Raw genomic sequence first — 17749 nt, 5'->3', positions numbered from 1 at the left:
GGGTGTGTTCTTTCTGTCTCTGGGCTAAAAAAAAGGCGTGGCGCGGCAGCCACGTCACCGAGTTAGGAGTACGTCTAGGTGACGTGGCCGCTCCTGTTCTTTGGTCCGGCTTCCACTGCTTACAAGTCCTTCGAGGAAGCGGCAACAACCTGGGAGGAGTGGCGGTGGTGGTGGCGGTAGGAAACAGAAGAGGTAGGGTTTCGCTTCAATAGGAGTCCAGCCTCTGTCGTTCGGCTCAGCTCCAGGCAGCGGCTTGACGGGGGAGGGGGGAAGGGAGCCAGGGGTAAGTCCTGCTGGCGGCTCCGCGTAAGCGAATACCTCGCTGTCCAATCAGGAAAGGTCTTGTTAAGGAAAAACTTTGCCCCATCCAATCAGTGGCTGCAGTCTTCCAACAGGGCGGAACTTTGACGGAGGTGGGACTTCCTGTTTCAAATAAACACTTTTTAGAGGTTTTTTTTTTCTCCCCTCTCCGCCCTCCGAAGTGTGCCCAGCTCTGGAGGTCGGTTGCTGTTTTCTGTGAGAGAGGGAAGGAAATCACGTATACCAAAGGGCAGGATTGAGACCTGGGCTAACTGCAAAGGTCTGCCTGGAAGTTCAGGGCCGCAGGACCAGGCTGTGGCTGTTTTCTCGACTTTAGGGGCCCCGGCCGGAGCTCTGGCAGTCAGAGCCAAGTCGGAAGGAGACTCTGAGGAGGCTTCGCCTTGGGCCTGGAGGAAGCTGATCGTTCTCGCCGTGTCCAGGGTGCAGGATCTGCGGGTGGCCTTGGGCTCCAAAGTCTGTCAAATATGGGAAAGGGCCTGGGGATTTGCTAGTTGAGGGGAGAGTTTGGGGAAAGAGGCTGCCTGGAGAATGACATTCTCCTCTCCACAACAGTCTGAGGTTATGCGACTCGATGATCCCGCGGAAACGCTACGGATCTAAGAACACGGATCAGGGTGTCTACCTGGGTCTCTCAAAGACACAGGTTCTGTCCCCTGCAACTGCTATCAGTAGCAGCAGTGACAGCACTCCTTTGCCCACCCCGGTGGCCCTGGTCCCCTCCCCTCCCGACACCATGTCCTGCCGGGATCGGACCCAGGAGTTCCAGTCTGCCTGCAAGTCCCTGCAGAGCCGTCAGGTAAGAAGCTGGAGTGGAAAGGCAGGCGTGAGCCCATTTAGTTAATGCTTAGGTTTGTTTGGTAGTTGTCTAAACTTACTTTACAACTCTTAGATAGTCTAATCTTACCAGTAGGAGAGGAGGAATTGTCTTCAGTAATTTCAAGAATACTTTAAGTAATTTGCCCTAAATACCACAAACGATGAGTCAGGATTTAAACCTACATCTGATTTTTTTCTTATCTACAAACCACTGATAAATGTAGATTGTCTGACGCCAACAGCGCTAGAGTGTTTAGTGGGTTATGTGAGGGAGCAGTGAAAAGCTGAGGTAAGTAGTGACGGGAACTAAAGTAGCAAATTTTTGATACAATTCAGAATGGAATCCAAACAAGCAAACCGGCTCTGCATGCGGCCCGACAGTGCAGTGAATTTACCCTCATGGCCAGGTGAGTTGAGAGGGGCGTTGTGGTGGGGTGATACAGTGTCTTAAGTAGATCTGCCTGTGATGGTTTGGCTGAGTGGAATTGGTTGTGTTGGAGCTTATGGTAACAGCCTCTTTCCTGCCCTTTAACACAACCTTCTCACTGATGATCATTTGCAGGCGCATTGGGAAAGATCTCAGCAATACATTTGCCAAGCTGGAGAAGCTAACAATCTGTGAGTGTTTGGGAGGCCTTTCCTAGGTGGGACAGTGAAACATAGTACTAGGAGGTGAGGCTCATGGAGGTTTTGTTTTATTTTTTCTATGGTGCTGGGGATTTAAACCAGGGATGTATACCTTAAGGCAAGTGTCTCTACTACTGAACTGTCATCCTAGCTCTTTGAGCCTTGCTATTTACCCTCACCTGTCCTAATGTTTCATCTGTCTCTGCAGTGGCAAAGCGCAAGTCCCTCTTTGATGATAAAGCAGTAGAAATTGAGGAGCTAACATACATCATCAAACAGGTGAGCTGCTAGCCATCAGGAGAGCCCAGCATTCTAATTAGATTACTTCCATCATTTTCCATCGCCATGAATCCCCAGGGTAAGTATCTAGACCCATGTCCAAACACCGTGTTCCTCCATTGAGTCAGTAGACACTTAGATCATCTAGTATTTATAAAGCACTGTTCTAGATGCTGATGAAACAACTGTGAAGCCAGAGCATGGTCTTCAAGGGCTCGTTTTTCTTGAGAGTTACCCAGCATCAAAAGCCTTGGCTTAAAATGAGGTTAGATGTCAGTATAGAAAAGATCTTACAAAACGATTAATGAAGCAGGATACTGGAAAGATTGACCAAGGATATGAAATCTGAGCTGGACTCAGCTTATGTAGAAGTAGGCTGAGGGGCCTATATGCAGAAATTCAGCCAGGTAGTGGCATATGTCTTTAATTTCAGACCTTAGGAGGCAGAGGCAGGTGATTTCTGTAGTGGTAGAGATGTTTTCGTTTTAATTCCAGGTGTAGGTATGTGGGGCTGCTTCTGTCTGTTTGTAGCACCTGATTGTGATTTGCCAGCTACAGATAGTTTCTGTGATTGTGTGATGCTTGGAATTCTAGGAATTTTTTTAGAGGGTATATAAATGTTGGGGCCATTCAAGAGGCGGCGTTGGTGGTTATTTCAAGGGGAGTTGAGTAGTCATGCTGGAAGAACTAAGAAAGAAATTAGATTTACAGATCTCTCTTTTCCCTCTTCCTTCTTTCTCTCCTATTTAGTTGATGGGGTGAATGGAGTATGTATATGTTATGGAGGTGGGTGAGGAAGACTGGGAAAAAGAAACCCACAAAGTAGCAATGGCAAGCTACAGATCTCTGTGAGTTTGAGGCCAACCTAGTCTGTAATTATGTTTTTTGTTTTGTTTTGTTTTTTAAGATTTATTATATGCAAGTACACTGTAGCTGTCTTCAGACACACCAAAAGAGGGCGTCAGATCTCATTATGGATGGTTGTGAGCCACCATGTGGTTGCTGGGATTTGAACTCAGGACCTTCAGAAGAGCAGTCAGTGCTCTTAACCGCTGAGCCATCTCTCCAGCCCTGTAATTATGTTTCTTCCCTTCATCCCTTCTACTTTCCAAAAGAAAAGAAAAAAAAAAGTGGGAACAAAAGATACAGATAGCCCAGAGCAGATTCTTTGTTTTGGTTTTGAGACTGTATTTATATAGCCCAAGCTGGTGTTTTTGTTTAAGACAGGGTTTTCCTGGAACTCCATTTGTAGACCAGATTAGCCTCAAACCCAGAGATGTATCTGCCTCTATTCTCTGAGTACTGGGATTAAAGGCATATATATGCCTACCATGCATAGCTCCATCCTGGTATTTATTTATTTGTTTGTTTGTTTGTTTGTTTTTCGAGACAGGGTTTCTCTGTGTAGCCCTGGCTGTCCTGGAACTCACTTTGTAGACCAGGCTGGCCTTGAACTCAGAAATCCACCTACCTCTGCCTCTCCAGTGCTGGGATTAAAGGCGTGTGTTTAATTTTTGATTCTACTTCTACTTCAGCACCCCAAACACAGGGATTATACCATGTATCACCATGCCTGCCCAGGATTTTTATCTCTGTTCACATGTATATCACAAATGCGTATAGTAGTGTCCAGCCTGACTGTTGGTTGCCTAGATGAGTGACTGGCAAGAAGTTGGTTGTTTAACTGAGTGACTAGTTGTAAGGAACATAGTGGACTTTGATAAGGAGTGTAGAATCATCTTGACTGATCTAGAGGACACAGAGTTTGGTCTGGAATGTGGATGGGACGGGCTAGATGCTTACAGGGCAGCTGGTCTGGCTCTCTAATACAAATATGCTGGTCTCCCAAAGAGTAGACCCCATTTAAGGTGTGCTATGGTGATGTAAGAGAGTATAAGATTACTATTGGGCTATTACTACTTACCACTTAAAATCATCCCACTGCATTCTGTGTTGCTTTATTCCGTTTGCTCCAAGGGCGGAATGGACAGTTCTGGGACTCTTGTTGCAAACCCTGCAGATACCAATGCTGATTTTCTTTGATTCAGTTTTCATTGTCCCACTGCATTCTGAAGAACTTGAAGTGGCTTTGTCACCCACTTGGATTCTGACCTTGTGTGAACTCCTAACTTCTGAGTTGTCATTGTCTTATCAGCAAGGCAGATCTTGTGATGATCTTTTGTTTGCTTCTGTCAAATGATGGACACTAGCTTTTTCAAGGCCAAGACCACTGAATTGGTTGATCCAAGCTGGTGTACGTAAAGTGATATTTGAGGTATGTTTCAGTAGTGAAGAAAAGCAGTTCATCTGAAGAACTGCTGGGAATGCATTCCGAAAAGTGGGAATGCCATTTAGAAAGTAGGCATAGCCAGAGGAAAGGTCTCGGTGTTGGCAGTGTACAGCAGTAGGATACTATAGAAGCACTCAGTGGCCAGACAGGTCCTGTGTCGGCATCTCGGGCATTTAGGTTCTAGTCTAAGTTGTGTGATAAGCTCTTGATTTTTCCAGCAGGGTGATGACAATACCCTGATTTTGATTTTGAAGATCACACTGGGCACTGTTTAGGCAACAGGGCTTTGGAAGGCAGACTAGAAAGAGGCTTATGAGGCTCTTTGTTTTTTTGAGAGTAGACAAGGTGGTTGGGGCACACAAGGTAGAAATGGACATGGTATGGATGCATTTAGAATATATACTGGACAAAACCAAAAGTGCCTGTGAGGAAAGGGGAATTCAGAGTTGTGAGGTTTTTTGTTAGTTTGTTTTTGAAACGGGGTCTACTATATACACCCGGCTGGCCCTGGACTCATAGATTCTATCTATCTGCTTCTGCATCCTAAGTATTGAGATTAAAGATGTGCACCACCACATCTGCTTAAAACTTTTTTAAAAAAAATCTGAGTGTTTTGTGTGTCTGGTGCTTATGAGATCAGAACATGGCATTGGATACTCTAGAGTTGTAGCAGCAGATAGTTGTTGGAAGTTGAATCTGTGTCTTCTACAAGAGTAGTAAGTGCCCACTTTCCAGCCTGTTTGTTTGTATTTTAAGGTAAAGTCTTGGGGCCTGAGAGATGGCTCAGTGGTTAAGAGCACTGGCTGATCTTCCAGAGAACCTGAGTTCAATTTTCAACACCCACATGGCACCTCACAACTGTCTGCAACTCCAAGTGCATTAGGGGTCTGACATCCTTACATAGACATACATAAAGGCAAAACATCAATTTACTTAAAAATAAATCTTTAAAACAAAATAATCTCATTCTGTAACTTATAGACTGACCTTACATTCATCACAGGTTACCTGCCTCACGTGGGATTTTAAGAATAAGCTACCATGACTAGCTAGGCATCTGGTGAATGGCGGTGCATTTACTAAAAAGGAGAAAGCAGCAAAGGAAATGTGACCTTGAGAGAATAGATTAAGAGTTAAGTAGAAGAAATTTTTTTCTATGCAAGAAGCTTAAATAGTAGATAAATGAAAAGCAGTTAATGGGCTTTGTTTGTTTGTTTGGGTGCAAGGAAAGAAACGGAGGGCCTGTGTTTGCTGCTTCACACCCCCAGACCTTTTACTATATTTGATGTAGTACTGAGTATACAGTAAGCACTTAGTAGATTCTCAGATTTTACCTGTCCAGTCAGTATTGTAGACTTAATGATAGCATGTAGGTATACTAAGGAGTTGGTGAGAAGTTAGAAGCTTTCGTCTGGAGTTCCTGTGTGGGAAATAGTACTTAAGCTAGAACCCAAGGGAAGGAGCTATTATAGCAAACAAACCCAAAACTCGAGGAAGGTAGACCTCAGTGAAAGTGAGTCCAGGGTCTGGAGAGGAAGGAGGTTCAATATACTTAGAAAGTCTCTAGAAGTGCTTAGATTTTATCAAGTATTTTTCTCATCCTCACTATTTAAAAGGTTTTAAGTTACATTTGTGTTTTTGGGGTGGATGCCTGAGTGTCCTGCAATGCATGTGGAGTTGTGGGTCCCTGGGACTGAGTGGGGGTTTTGAGACATGGGAACAAGCTTCTTTATCTACGGAGCCATCTTGCTGGCCCTTATTCCTGTGGCCCCCGCACCCCCACCTTAAAAAAAAGTTTACAATGTATAAAGGATTTTGTCTGCATGTATGCTTGCAGGCCAGAAGAGGGCACCAGATCTCATTATAGATAGTTTGGAGCCACCTTGTGATTGCTGGGATCTCAGGACCTCTGGAAGAGCAGACAAGTGCTCTTAACCTCTGAGCCATCTCTCCAGTTCTCATGCTCCATACTCACTTTTTATTTTTTTTTCTGTGTGTGTTTAAAGATGTATTAAAGATGTATATGAGTATGCTGTCACTGTCTTCAGACACTCCAGAAGAGGGCGCCAGATCTCGTTACAGATGGTTGTGAGCCACCATGTGGTTGCTGGGATTTGAACTCTGGACCTTCGGAAGAGCAGTGGGGTGCTCTTACCCACTGAGCCATCTCGCCAGCCCTATTTTTTTTATCTGTGTGTGTTTAAAGATGTATTTATTTTAATGTATATGAGTATGCTGTCACTGTCTTCAGACACACCAGAAGAGGGCGTTGGATCTCATTGCAGATGGTTGTGAGCTACCATGTGGTTGCTGGGATTTGTGAACTCAGGACCTCTGGAAGAGCAGTCAGTGTTCTTAACCACTGAGCATCTGTCCAGCCTCTAGACTCTATTCTTGATGCCTTCCATTCTGGTACTTTCCTGGGTCATAGTATATCAAGACAATTTTCTTTGCCCTCATGGGGAGAACGGAAATGCAGGTGACACATAGGCCGTAATAGGAAGTCACTGTATATTACTTTGTTTTTTTTTTTTTTGTTTTTTTGTTTTTTTGTTTTTTTTTTTTTTTTTGGTTTTTCGAGACAGGGTTTCTCTGTATAGCCCTGGCTGTCCTGGAACTCACTTTGTAGACCAGGCTGGTCTCGAACTCAGAAATCCGCCTGCCTCTGCCTCCCGAGTGCTGTGATTAAAGGCATGCGCCACCACGCCCAGGTGTATATTACTTTGAAGAAATGTCATAGCAATAAGTCTTTTGCAATATTAGAAATTCCGTGTAAAAATTTGCTTCTTTGATGCATGTAGGAAAACTAGAGTGGTTTTTGCCTTTTCCTGAGTACTATTTAGGTACTCTGTCAGCATGTTGTAGGTATAGAAGTTTTGCCTTTTGAAAGGGTTCTGTGGCCTCACAGGATGAAGTAGAGCAGGAAGGCGGGGACAGAACAGTCATTCATTTACACATGATCAAACCCCAAGTTCCCTTCTCTGACTTCTCTGCAAGGAATGAACAGAGCTAGAAAAGTCTAGTGTCACCTTCTGACCTGACTATAGATGCATACACCATTAGCTGGTTTTCTCTTGACTTCCCTGCCACAGACAGCCAGAAACTCTTCACAGAGATGGTCTTCATGACTGAAGACTCCCTGCCTAATGCTTTTCTTCTGGTCTCTTACCAGGATATCAATAGCCTCAACAAACAAATTGCTCAGCTTCAAGATTTTGTGAGGGCCAAGGGCAGCCAGAGTGGCCGACATCTGCAGACCCATTCTAACACCATTGTGGTTTCATTGCAGGTGGGACCTTGGGGATGGAGGAGGGAGGAGAGGAATAACAAAATATATTCTTTGACCGAATTGTCCTTGCCTTTTAGTCAAAGCTGGCTTCTATGTCCAATGACTTCAAATCGGTTCTAGAAGTTAGGACTGAAGTAAGTGGGGTCTGTAGGTGGCTAAGGACCTATTGTAGGGTCAACAGACCCACTGCCCAGGGACTCAGGGTCTGTGTGTTTCTCCCCAATGTCAGAATCTGAAACAGCAGAGGAACCGTCGGGAACAGTTCTCCAGGGCGCCAGTGTCAGCCCTGCCTCTTGCCCCCAACAACCTTGGTAAGTCAGTAGTACTATGGGAAGCCTAGGGGCTAAGTTCTTCTGGGTTTGGTGGCATCCTTTAGACTTCAGAGTGTAAACACAGGAGTGGAGTAGGAGAACGGAGCTGCCAGAATGGTGCTATGCATTATCTCAGAGGACAAACCTGGTTTTGAAACTTTATGATCTACACTTAATCCTTAGGCCTTCTCATGGGGGCATGGGACATATCATGTAGACATATCAGAAAAATGACAGTGTCTGACTTTTCATACTTAGTTACATTCTCTCTAATTTTCACAACCAGCCTTTGGAAAAGCAACTATTGTTAGCTCCATTTTGCAGATGAAGAAACTGAGACTCAGATCAAATAATCTATTCAGAGCTGGATTTAAATCTAGTGGGTTTTGAATGTGTTTTTATTTTTAAAGCTAGGGTCTCATGTAGCTTGGGCTGGCCTCTAGCTTGTTAGCTGAGGACTGAACTATCTCCACCTCCCTATTGCTAGTATAACAGGCATGCACCACCATGCTCTGCTTGAACCATGCCTATACATTCTCATGTATGCACACTGTGTGTGTGTGAGAGACAGACAGACAGACAGACAGTGGCAGTCAGTGACAGTCAGGGTCTCTCTGTGTTGTCTTGGCTGGCAGATCAGATTTGGCCTCAGACTCATAGAGATCCCCTTGCCTCAACCTCAGGAATTCTGGCATTAAAGGCATGTGCTACCATGCCAAGCCCTGAACCTGCTTTTAACCATTAAAATGTGCCATGTCCTATTTTCCTTATAGGAGGTGGTCCCATAATTTTGGGAGCAGAGTCCCGAGCTTCCAGGGACGTGGCTATTGACATGATGGACCCTAGAACAAGCCAGCAGCTTCAGCTCATTGATGAGCAGGTACCCAGGCTCTGAAATCTGGAGACTCAGTTTCCTTATTGTCATCTTTGTTCCCCTGAGTGTTTGGAATGTGTCATGGTGAAAAGGTCTTAAAAACCTAGGCCCTAGTTCATGGTGCTTTCTTCTTCTGAAGGATTCCTACATCCAGAGTCGGGCAGATACCATGCAGAACATTGAGTCTACAATCGTTGAACTGGGCTCCATTTTTCAGCAATTGGCACACATGGTTAAAGAACAGGAGGAAACGATTCAGAGGTGAGACACTCTCACCCCATACAGTACAGCCTTCTCTTCTCCATGGATTGATATCCTGAAGTCCCCAGGGACAACTTGGTGTTCTTTGGAAGAGTGGAGTGAATCCTGCCTACCCACTAGTTCACCTGCTTCTACTCATTCTATAAGAATTTATTTAGGGGCTGGTGTGGTGGTGTATGCACGCCTTTGATCCCAGCACTCTGTACACACAAACAGGCAGAGCTCCATAAGTTTGAGGCCATCCTGGCTACAGAGAAGTCCTTTAAAAAAAGAAAAGTAAAAGAGAATGCCTACCATGCATAAAGGCTTAGGATCCGTCTTCAGAATCATAGAGAAAACTGGTAGGGACAGCCAACTGGCTCATCGGGCAAAGGCATTTCCTGCACACGCCTAGTAACATGAGAATGGTAACTGCTGCCAGATAAAGGTGAAAGATTTCAGCGCCACAGGGTTGTCTTGTGACCACCACATCCGTGCCTCCTACCCCATAATAATAAAAATGTAAAAAAAAATTAAAAAGCTGCGAAGGGAGCACAGTGCGCTGACCTTAAAGTACAGCTACTCTCGAGGATTGTTTGAACCGAGGAGTTCAAGACAGTGGCATCAGACCACCATGATCTGCTATGTGGATGCTGGGACTTGAACTCAGAACTTTAAATGAGTGCTCTTAACCACTGAGTCATCTCTCCAGGCCCACAACCATATTTAACCCTAGTTCTAAGAGATCCAACGCAGGCATCAGGCATTTAAAAGTTGATTTGAAATGACAGCAGCAGAAAATGTCAGTGTTACTGTTGTAGCAGCCTGAGAAATCTGTAGAGCCCGAGGGATGGGGGTGCTGCACAAGGCAGAATGAAACAAAGCTGAGTTTAGAGAGCAGAAAGACCGTGAACCTGAGAAGGGCAAGGACAGTTCTTATGAAGCTGGTCTGGTCATTATGTTGAAAACTGAGGTGCTGGCTCAGCTGTTAAGAGCACTGGCTGCTCTTCCGAAGGACCCAGGTTCAATTCCCAGCACCCACATGGCAGCTCACAACTGTCTATAACTTCAGTTACAGGGGATCCAACATTCTCACACAGATGATATCTATGCAGAGAAAACACCAGTGTACATGAAATGAAAATAAGTAAATCACTTAAAAAGCAAAAAGAAAAAGAAAATTCCCGAGGTGTAGGCAGCTAAACGTGTATCAGAATGGGGTGCAGGAGTTTCCTGATGGATGCCCTTTTAATTTCCTGACTCTCCTGCCTTGAAAGAGAATAGGCTGCAGGCCTTGCAGTGTCCTATAGCTTCAAGTTGTTTGCTGGCCTTGTTACTGCTCTTTCAAAACAGAAAAGCTTGGTTCTCCAGTGTTATTTGGAAAAACCAAATATAGGCTTCAGTGGCGCTGCTTATATTACTTTGTATGGAATAACTTGAAAGAAGATGCTGTGTAACTTGTATCTCATTAGGAAGCATTTAATGTCAGATTGCATTTAAATCAGGGAGGACAGGTATCAGAAACAGTCTTCTACCCCATGATCAATTCCAAGACCTTGTGCATGCTGGACAGTGTTCTGCCATTAAGTTACACACTCAGTCATTGTTTTTAGCTTTTTTTCCTCTTAAGTGAGAAACTCAAGGCAAAGCTCAGCAGATAAGCTTGCTTGCCATAAAGCCTTGATGGCCTGCATTTGGTCCCTGGAACCCACAGTGTGAAAGAGAACCAGTTCTTAAGTCCTGTTCTTTGACCTCCACATGAGGGCCATGGCACATGCATACTCATACATACACACCAACATACAAAATAAATGTAAAAGAAAAATTCTAAAGCTCCATCTAGACATAAATTACACTAGATTATGAAGGTTTTTCCAGTCTGTTATGTAGTCCTGGCGTGCAACTCTTGGATCTCTGCATGAGTGACTGACTTAATCTCCGCACGAGATTAAAAGCCCTGTATCACCAGCCCTGCCTGGGCTTTATGTGTGACACTTTTTTTTTTTTTTTTTAAAGATTGATTTATGGGCTGGAGAGATGGCTCATTGGTTAACAGCGTTGACTACTCTTCCAGAGGTCCTGAGTTCAAATCCCAGCAACCACATGGTGGCTCACATCCATCTGTAATTCGATCCGACATGCCCTCTTCTGGTGTGTCTGAAGACAGCTACCCTGTACTTAGATATAATAATAAATCTTTTTTTTTTTTAAAGATTGATTTATATATGTGAGTATACTATCACTATCTTCAGACACCAGAAGAGGGTATCAGATCTCATTATAGTTGGTTGTGAGCCACCATGTGGTTGCTGGAAATTGACTCAGGACCTCTGGAAATGCAGCCAGTGCTCTTAACCACTGAACCATCTCTATAAGAATTTTTCAATTTATTTATTGACTTTTTTATTATTTATTTATTTTTATTATATGTAAGTACACTGTAGCTGTCTTCAGACACTCCAGATCTCGTTACGGATGGTTGTGAGCCACCATGTGGTTGCTGGGATTTGAACTCCGGACCTTTGGAAGAGCAGTCGGGTGCTCTTACCCACTGAGCCATCCCACCAGCCCCATTTTTTTTTTTTTTTAAACACAGGGTTTCTCTGTGTAGCTGTGGCTGTTCAAGAACTCCCTCTGACCAGGCGGTAGTGGCGCACACCTTTAATCCTAGCACTTGGGAGGCAGAGGCAAGCTGATTTCTGAGTTTGAGGTCAGCCTGGTCTACAGAGTTGAGTTCCAGGACAGTCAGGGCTATACAGAGAAACCCTGTCTCGAAAACAAACAAAAGGGGCTGGTGAGATGGCTCAGTGGGTAAGAGCACCCGACTGCTCTTCCGAAGGTCAGGAGTTCAAATCCCAGCAACCACATGGTGGCTCACAACCATCCGTAACAAGATCTGGCGCCCTCTTCTGGAGTGTCTGAAGACAGCTACAGTGTACTTACATATAATAAATAAATAAATCTAAAAAAAAAAAGAAAACAAAAAAAATTTTTTCCCCCCACCAGGCATGGTGGCACACAACTTTTAACTTAAAATTTTAAAGACAAGTTATCTGAGTGTTCCAAGATAGCCAGGCATAGTAAGTTCAGGTCAGCCAGGGCTACACAGTAGGACCTTTTCTCAGATAAATAAAAAATGAAAACCCAGCAGAATTAGTGTTGCCTGCAGGTGTGTTTAGGTGTACAAGTAGCACAGCAGCTGTGGAGTTGTTTCTCTCCACCATGTGGACCCCAGGGATCTAAGTCAGATCCTTAGACAAGTACCCTACCCACTGGGCTATCTTCCCCAGCTCCTCTGTTATATACCAGGTTGCATTTATAAGGTTTATCTATTTTTGTTAAGCAAAGATAATTGACATGATGAACTTTTATTCATTGTGAGATAACAAATGTACTCACGGGGCTGGAGAGGTGGCTCAGTGGTTAAGAGCACTGACTGCTCTTCCAGAGGTCCTGAGTTTAATTCCTGGCGACCACATGGTGGCTCAAAACCATCTGTAATGGGATCCGATGCCCTCTTGTGTGTCTGAAGACAGTGACAGTGTGCTCATATATATTAAATAATTCTTTAGAGAACAAAACTAAATGCATTCACACTAAAAAAATGTAATTAAGGGCTGGGCATGGTGGCATATGACTTTAATCCCAAGCACTAAAAGGTGGACCTCTGAGTTTGAGACCAGCCTGGTCTAGGTAATAAGTTCTAAGACCCAGAGCTATACAGAACCTGCCTCAAAAAACAAAACAAAATAATTATGGCCAAAAGCTATGAACTTCATACTTTGGCCTCTCCAACATAGCAGAAAAAAGAACCACAATTCCACAAATTCTGTTTGCAAAAGTCGAGGTGTGTTTCATCATGCATTATAGGGCCGTGTCTGACAGTTGTCATTAGATGACTTTACCATTTACAGAATAGTTATGTGAGCTCAAATAACTTTTATGTCAGTAGGCAGCACAATCCTAGTGGATTGTCACACTTTTATATGCAGGCCACGGTGTCTGAAACATCTTGTGACATAGGATGGTACTTGGGTTTTAAATTCTTTTCAAGGCATGTGTGTGTGTTGTATGAACATGTGTAGATCAGAGAAAGGATCAGATGTCCTCTTATTACTCTTTATCTCTCTTTTTTTAAATATATTTATCTATTTTTGAATTTGAGACAGGGTTTCTATGTGTTGCCCTGGAACTCTGTCTAGACCAGACTGGCCTCAAACTCAGATTAGCCTGCCTCTGCCTCTACCTCCCAAGAACTGGGATTAAAGGCGTGTTCTTTTCTCTTTGAGGTATCGTCCCTCCCCCATTAGCTTAAAACTTGTTTTTGTTTTGTTTTTTTTTTGTTGTTGTTGTTGTTGTTTTTCAACCACCAAAACCCAGTTCTTTGATACTTTTTTTTAAAAAAGATTTATTTATTTTATGTATGTGAGTACAGTGTTGCTATCTTCTAACATACCAGAAGAGGGCATCGGATCCCATTACAGATGGTTATGAGCCACCCATGTGGTTGCTGGGAATTGAATTTAGGACCTCTGGAAGAGCAGTCAGTGCTCTTAACCACTTTCCTACTTTCTATACTTACCTGCTGTGCTCTGGTTATGGGCACAGTTAAGACTGTAGCCAGCTTGCTGTGTGTGTGCTGGAATTCAAATTCAGGTCCTCTTTTTTTTTCCCCCTTCGGCCATTTATTTTATTTTTATTTTTTTTAATTTTTAATATTTTTTATTACATATTTTCCTCAATTACATTTCCAATGCTATCCCAAAAGTCCCCCATAGTGCCCCCCACTTCCCTACCCACCCATTCCCATTCTTTTGGCCCTGGCATTCCCCTATATTGGGGCATATAAAGTTTGCAAGTCCAATGGGCCTCTCTTTCCATTGATGGCCGACTAGGCCATCTTTTGATAGATATGCAGCTAGAGACAAGAGCTCCGGGGTACTGGTTAGTACATCATGTTGTTCCAACTATAGGGTTGCCGATCCCTTTAGCTCCTTGGGTACTTTTCTCTAGCTTCTCCATTGGGAGCCCTGTGATACATCCAATAGCTGACTGTGAGCATCCGCTCCTGTGTTTGCTAGGCCCCGGCAAATTCAGGTCCTCTTGGTTGCCAAGCAAACACTTTCCTACTGAGCTGTCTACTCAGCCACCATATTGGGTTTTAGGATTGCATCTGTAGATTGGCTGGAGGTTTTGTTTGCCTTAGTAGCCTCTGAGGAGGAGCTGTCCTCCCAGACAGTGCTCTCTGCTTGGTAACCTGAGGAGGAGCTGTCCTCCCAGAAGGTGCTCTCTGCTTGGTAACCTCTGAGGAGGAGCTGTCCTCCCAGACAGTGCTCTCTGCTTGGTAGCCTCTGAGGAGGAGCTGTCCTCCCAGACAGTGCTCTCTGCTTGGTAGCCTCTGAGGAGGAGCTGTCCTCCCCAGACAGTGCTCTCTGCTTGGTAGCCTCTGAGGAGGAGCTATCCTCCCAGACAGTGCTCTCTGCTTGGTAACCTCTGAGGAGGAGCTGTCCTCCCAGACAGTGCTCTCTGCTTGGTAACCTCTGAGGAGGAGCTGTCCTCCCAGACAGTGCTCTCTGCTTGGTAGCCTCTGAGGAGGAGCTGTCCTCCCAGACAGTGCTCTCTGCTTGGTAGCCTCTGAGGAGGAGCTGTCCTCCCAGACAGTGCTCTCTGCTTGGTAACCTCTGAGGAGGAGCTGTCCTCCCAGACAGTGCTCTCTGCTTGGTAGCCTCTGAGGAGGAGCTGTCCTCCCAGACAGTGCTCTCTGCTTGGTAGCCTCTGAGGAGGAGCTGTCCTCCCAGACAGTGCTCTCTGCTTGGTAACCTCTGAGGAGGAGCTGTCCTCCCAGACAGTGCTCTCTGCTTGGTAACCTCTGAGGAGGAGCTGTCCTCCCAGACAGTGCTCTCTGCTTGGTAACCTCTGAGGAGGAGCTGTCCTCCCAGACAGTGCTCTCTGCTTGGTAACCTCTGAGGAGGAGCTGTCCTCCCAGACAGTGCTCTCTGCTTGCTTATGAGAGTTGTGTCTCCTTTGAGTTCCTGTCTATATTAAGATTTTCCCAACCAGGATTTTCTGACTAATGGTTTGAACTCCCCCTATCCCCAGTTAGCACAATGCAATACATGTTCATTACTAAAAAAAAAAAAAAAAAAGGAAATGTTAATGAGTAAAAAAACAGCATTTGGGGTGCTCCTAGATTGGAAGTTCATTTAATTCACTGAAAATTGAGACTTTCATGAAAGGAGGTAAGGTTTATATCAATTATCTCAATTTTCAGATGTGGAAGACTGGTTAAATAATTCAATCATAAGCTAATAACTGGAAGAACATTTTAAAGCTAGAGTCGAGCATGATCTACTACCCTCAAAAAATGTATTTGTGTGTGTGTATGTATGTATGTGTATACACACATACAAGAGTTCACACAGGCTGGGTAGTAGTGGTGCACGCCTTTAATCCCAGCACTCGGGAGGCAGAGGCAGGCGGATTTCTGATTTTGAGGCCAGCCTGGTCTACAGAGTGAGTTCCAGGACAACCAGGGCTACACAGAGAAACCCTGTCTTGAAACACCAAAAAAAAAAAAATTCACACAGTATGAAACACTTTTTACTTCCACATATTGTGATCACCTTTCCATATCAATAAATGGATGTCTTCAATCTTTTTAACCCAGTGTCCTTCTGTTTATCTCCTGGCTGTCTCCAGGATCGACGAGAATGTGCTTGGAGCCCAGCTGGATGTGGAGGCAGCCCATTCAGAGATCCTCAAGTACTTCCAGTCAGTTACCTCCAATCGGTGGCTCATGGTCAAAATCTTCCTCATCCTCATTGTCTTCTTCATCATCTTTGTGGTCTTCCTTGCCTGAACCCTCCTCCCTCATTCTGAGCCACTCCATGGAGGGCTTGGGACCTTCCTGGGAAGACAGGTGGCTACTATTGCCACTGAGCCTGTGCAAGGTGGTTGGGAGAAAGGCCATTTTCTTGGAACTGCTAAGAATGGCCAGTGTCCCTGATTCCCCACCCTTGTCTCTGGCCACTCTGTCCTACCCTCAGGCCCATGAAACACACTGGTTCTGGATTTGGACTCTGCTGTGAAGTGGCTGGGAACAGAAGCCAGCTAGAGGCCAGTGGGGGAGGTTGTCTCCACCTTGAGATTTTTATAAGCCTATAACCAGCCTCCCCCAAAGGTAACTGGCAGCAAGAGGAGAAAATGCCCTTCCTTCTTGAGAGGCAAGGAAGTAAAAGTATCCAAGGGACCAACTTCATCATCTGGGTCAGCTAGAACTTGACTGCCACCTTCTCCTCACCATGTGAGGTGAGGGGGCTCTGAGCCCTACAGTTGCCTGCACAAACCTGACTTTGGCTACTGGTGACTCTCAATATGCCAAACATGCTGCAGCCTGTTTCCTCCCAATTACAGCAAGACTGTCAGCCTCACTAGTGTTGATGTCATTTCTGGGGGGGAGGGGATCGTCGTGGACTTAGCAGAAAGCTAACCACTGCCCAATACCAGAACCAAAAGGGTTAAGTCAGTGGCTCTGATGGGCCCCTACTGATAGGGTAGTTCTGGAGCTCTGTACCCACAACTCCCTCCTAGAAGCGAGTAGCCAAGTACAACAGCACTTCATAAGAATTTTCCTTTGGACTAAGTGGGTTCATAATTGGGTGGCAACTTCCAAGACAGTACCCAACAGTTTGAGCCTGTTTGTATCTTCAAATCACTTGGTCCTGATTTTTGACCAGAGTGAAGAGCTCTACTGCTATGAGAAGAGAATTTGTGCCCAGCTCCAATTTGTACTCAGCTTTTTGGTACCTTCTAAGTTCCTCAGCAAAACCACTGCAAGATGGAGGCAACCCACCTAACACAGACCTCAAGGGAGTTAATGAATTGTTTTGTCTTTTCTGATGAGTATTAAAGTCATGCTCCATGCCTACCAGCACCCCATCTGCTTCCCCCTCCCACAGCAGCGTCTGGATCCAAGGAATCTGAGGCTGCAATAGTCCTAGCCACACCAAAAAAGTTTCCTAGAAGAGCTCTTGGGTTTGACATTAAAAAGTTTCAGTCAGCACTTGGGAGTTAGAAGCAGGTGAATTTCTTGAGTTTGTGGCCAACTTTGTCTACAAAGCAAGTTTCAGGACAGCCAGAGTTCTACAGAAACCCTGTCTCAAAAAACCAAAACAAAACCCAAAACTAGTAACTTTCCCTAGCTACCTACCTAGCTGACCTAGGTCTACCAATTAGGGTTCAGTATGCTAGGGCCTTGAGTGAAGATCAAGGCTTAAGGCTTACTAAATCCCTGATTTTGTTTTGAGATGGTCTATGTAGCGTTCCCTATCTCTGAAGTGGACACAGTATTGATAGTAAGACTAAAGCTTATTTTTTGAGGAAGGGTCTCTACATAGCTCTGGCTGTTCTAGAGATTTCAATAGAGCCAAGACTGGCCTCAAACTCAAAGATCCGCCTGCCTCTGTCTTCCAAATGCTGGGTTTAAAGACCTGCTCCACTACGCCCGACTTGACTTTTTTTTTCATTAGTCAATTTAAAAAGATCTTTTTTCATTAGTCAATTTAAAGACCTACAAGGGATAGGATTTCGTTTAATTCACACTGGGCATGATACTGTGCTGAAGGAAGAAAAGTTGCGCATTAGTTAAGGTTCCTGCTCCAGTGGGGCTTACATTCCAATTTTCTATTTCGTCATAATCCGTC

General features: G+C 44.7%; 1 protein-coding gene across 4 annotated transcripts; it reads left to right on the top strand.

Moving 5' to 3' along the window:
• The first annotated feature begins 28 nt into the window (after nucleotides 1-28).
• Stx5 (syntaxin 5) lies at nucleotides 29-16477 on the top strand. Of its 4 annotated transcripts, none has more exons than XM_021151545.3 (11): nucleotides 29-192; nucleotides 874-1117; nucleotides 1474-1544; nucleotides 1700-1755; nucleotides 1973-2043; nucleotides 7506-7622; nucleotides 7700-7756; nucleotides 7852-7933; nucleotides 8707-8813; nucleotides 8947-9068; nucleotides 15747-16477. In XM_021151545.3, exons 2-11 carry the CDS (start codon nucleotides 893-895, stop codon nucleotides 15904-15906), a joined length of 1068 nt encoding a protein of 355 aa, XP_021007204.1. In that variant the 5' UTR covers nucleotides 29-192; nucleotides 874-892; the 3' UTR covers nucleotides 15907-16477. The 4 variants fall into 4 exon arrangements, with proteins under 4 accessions (XP_021007204.1, XP_021007202.1, XP_021007201.1 ...); XM_021151543.3 differs by lacking the exon at nucleotides 29-192 and adding an exon at nucleotides 256-741; XM_021151542.3 differs by lacking the exon at nucleotides 29-192 and adding an exon at nucleotides 256-774.
• The last annotated feature ends 1272 nt before the right edge of the window (nucleotides 16478-17749 follow it).

The sequence above is a fragment of the Mus caroli genome, unplaced genomic scaffold (genome assembly GCF_978045245.1).
Source record: "Mus caroli unplaced genomic scaffold, Mus_caroli_1 scaffold_20, whole genome shotgun sequence".
Taxonomy (NCBI): domain Eukaryota; kingdom Metazoa; phylum Chordata; class Mammalia; order Rodentia; family Muridae; genus Mus; species Mus caroli.
This window is presented reverse-complemented; position numbering and strand designations above follow the sequence as displayed.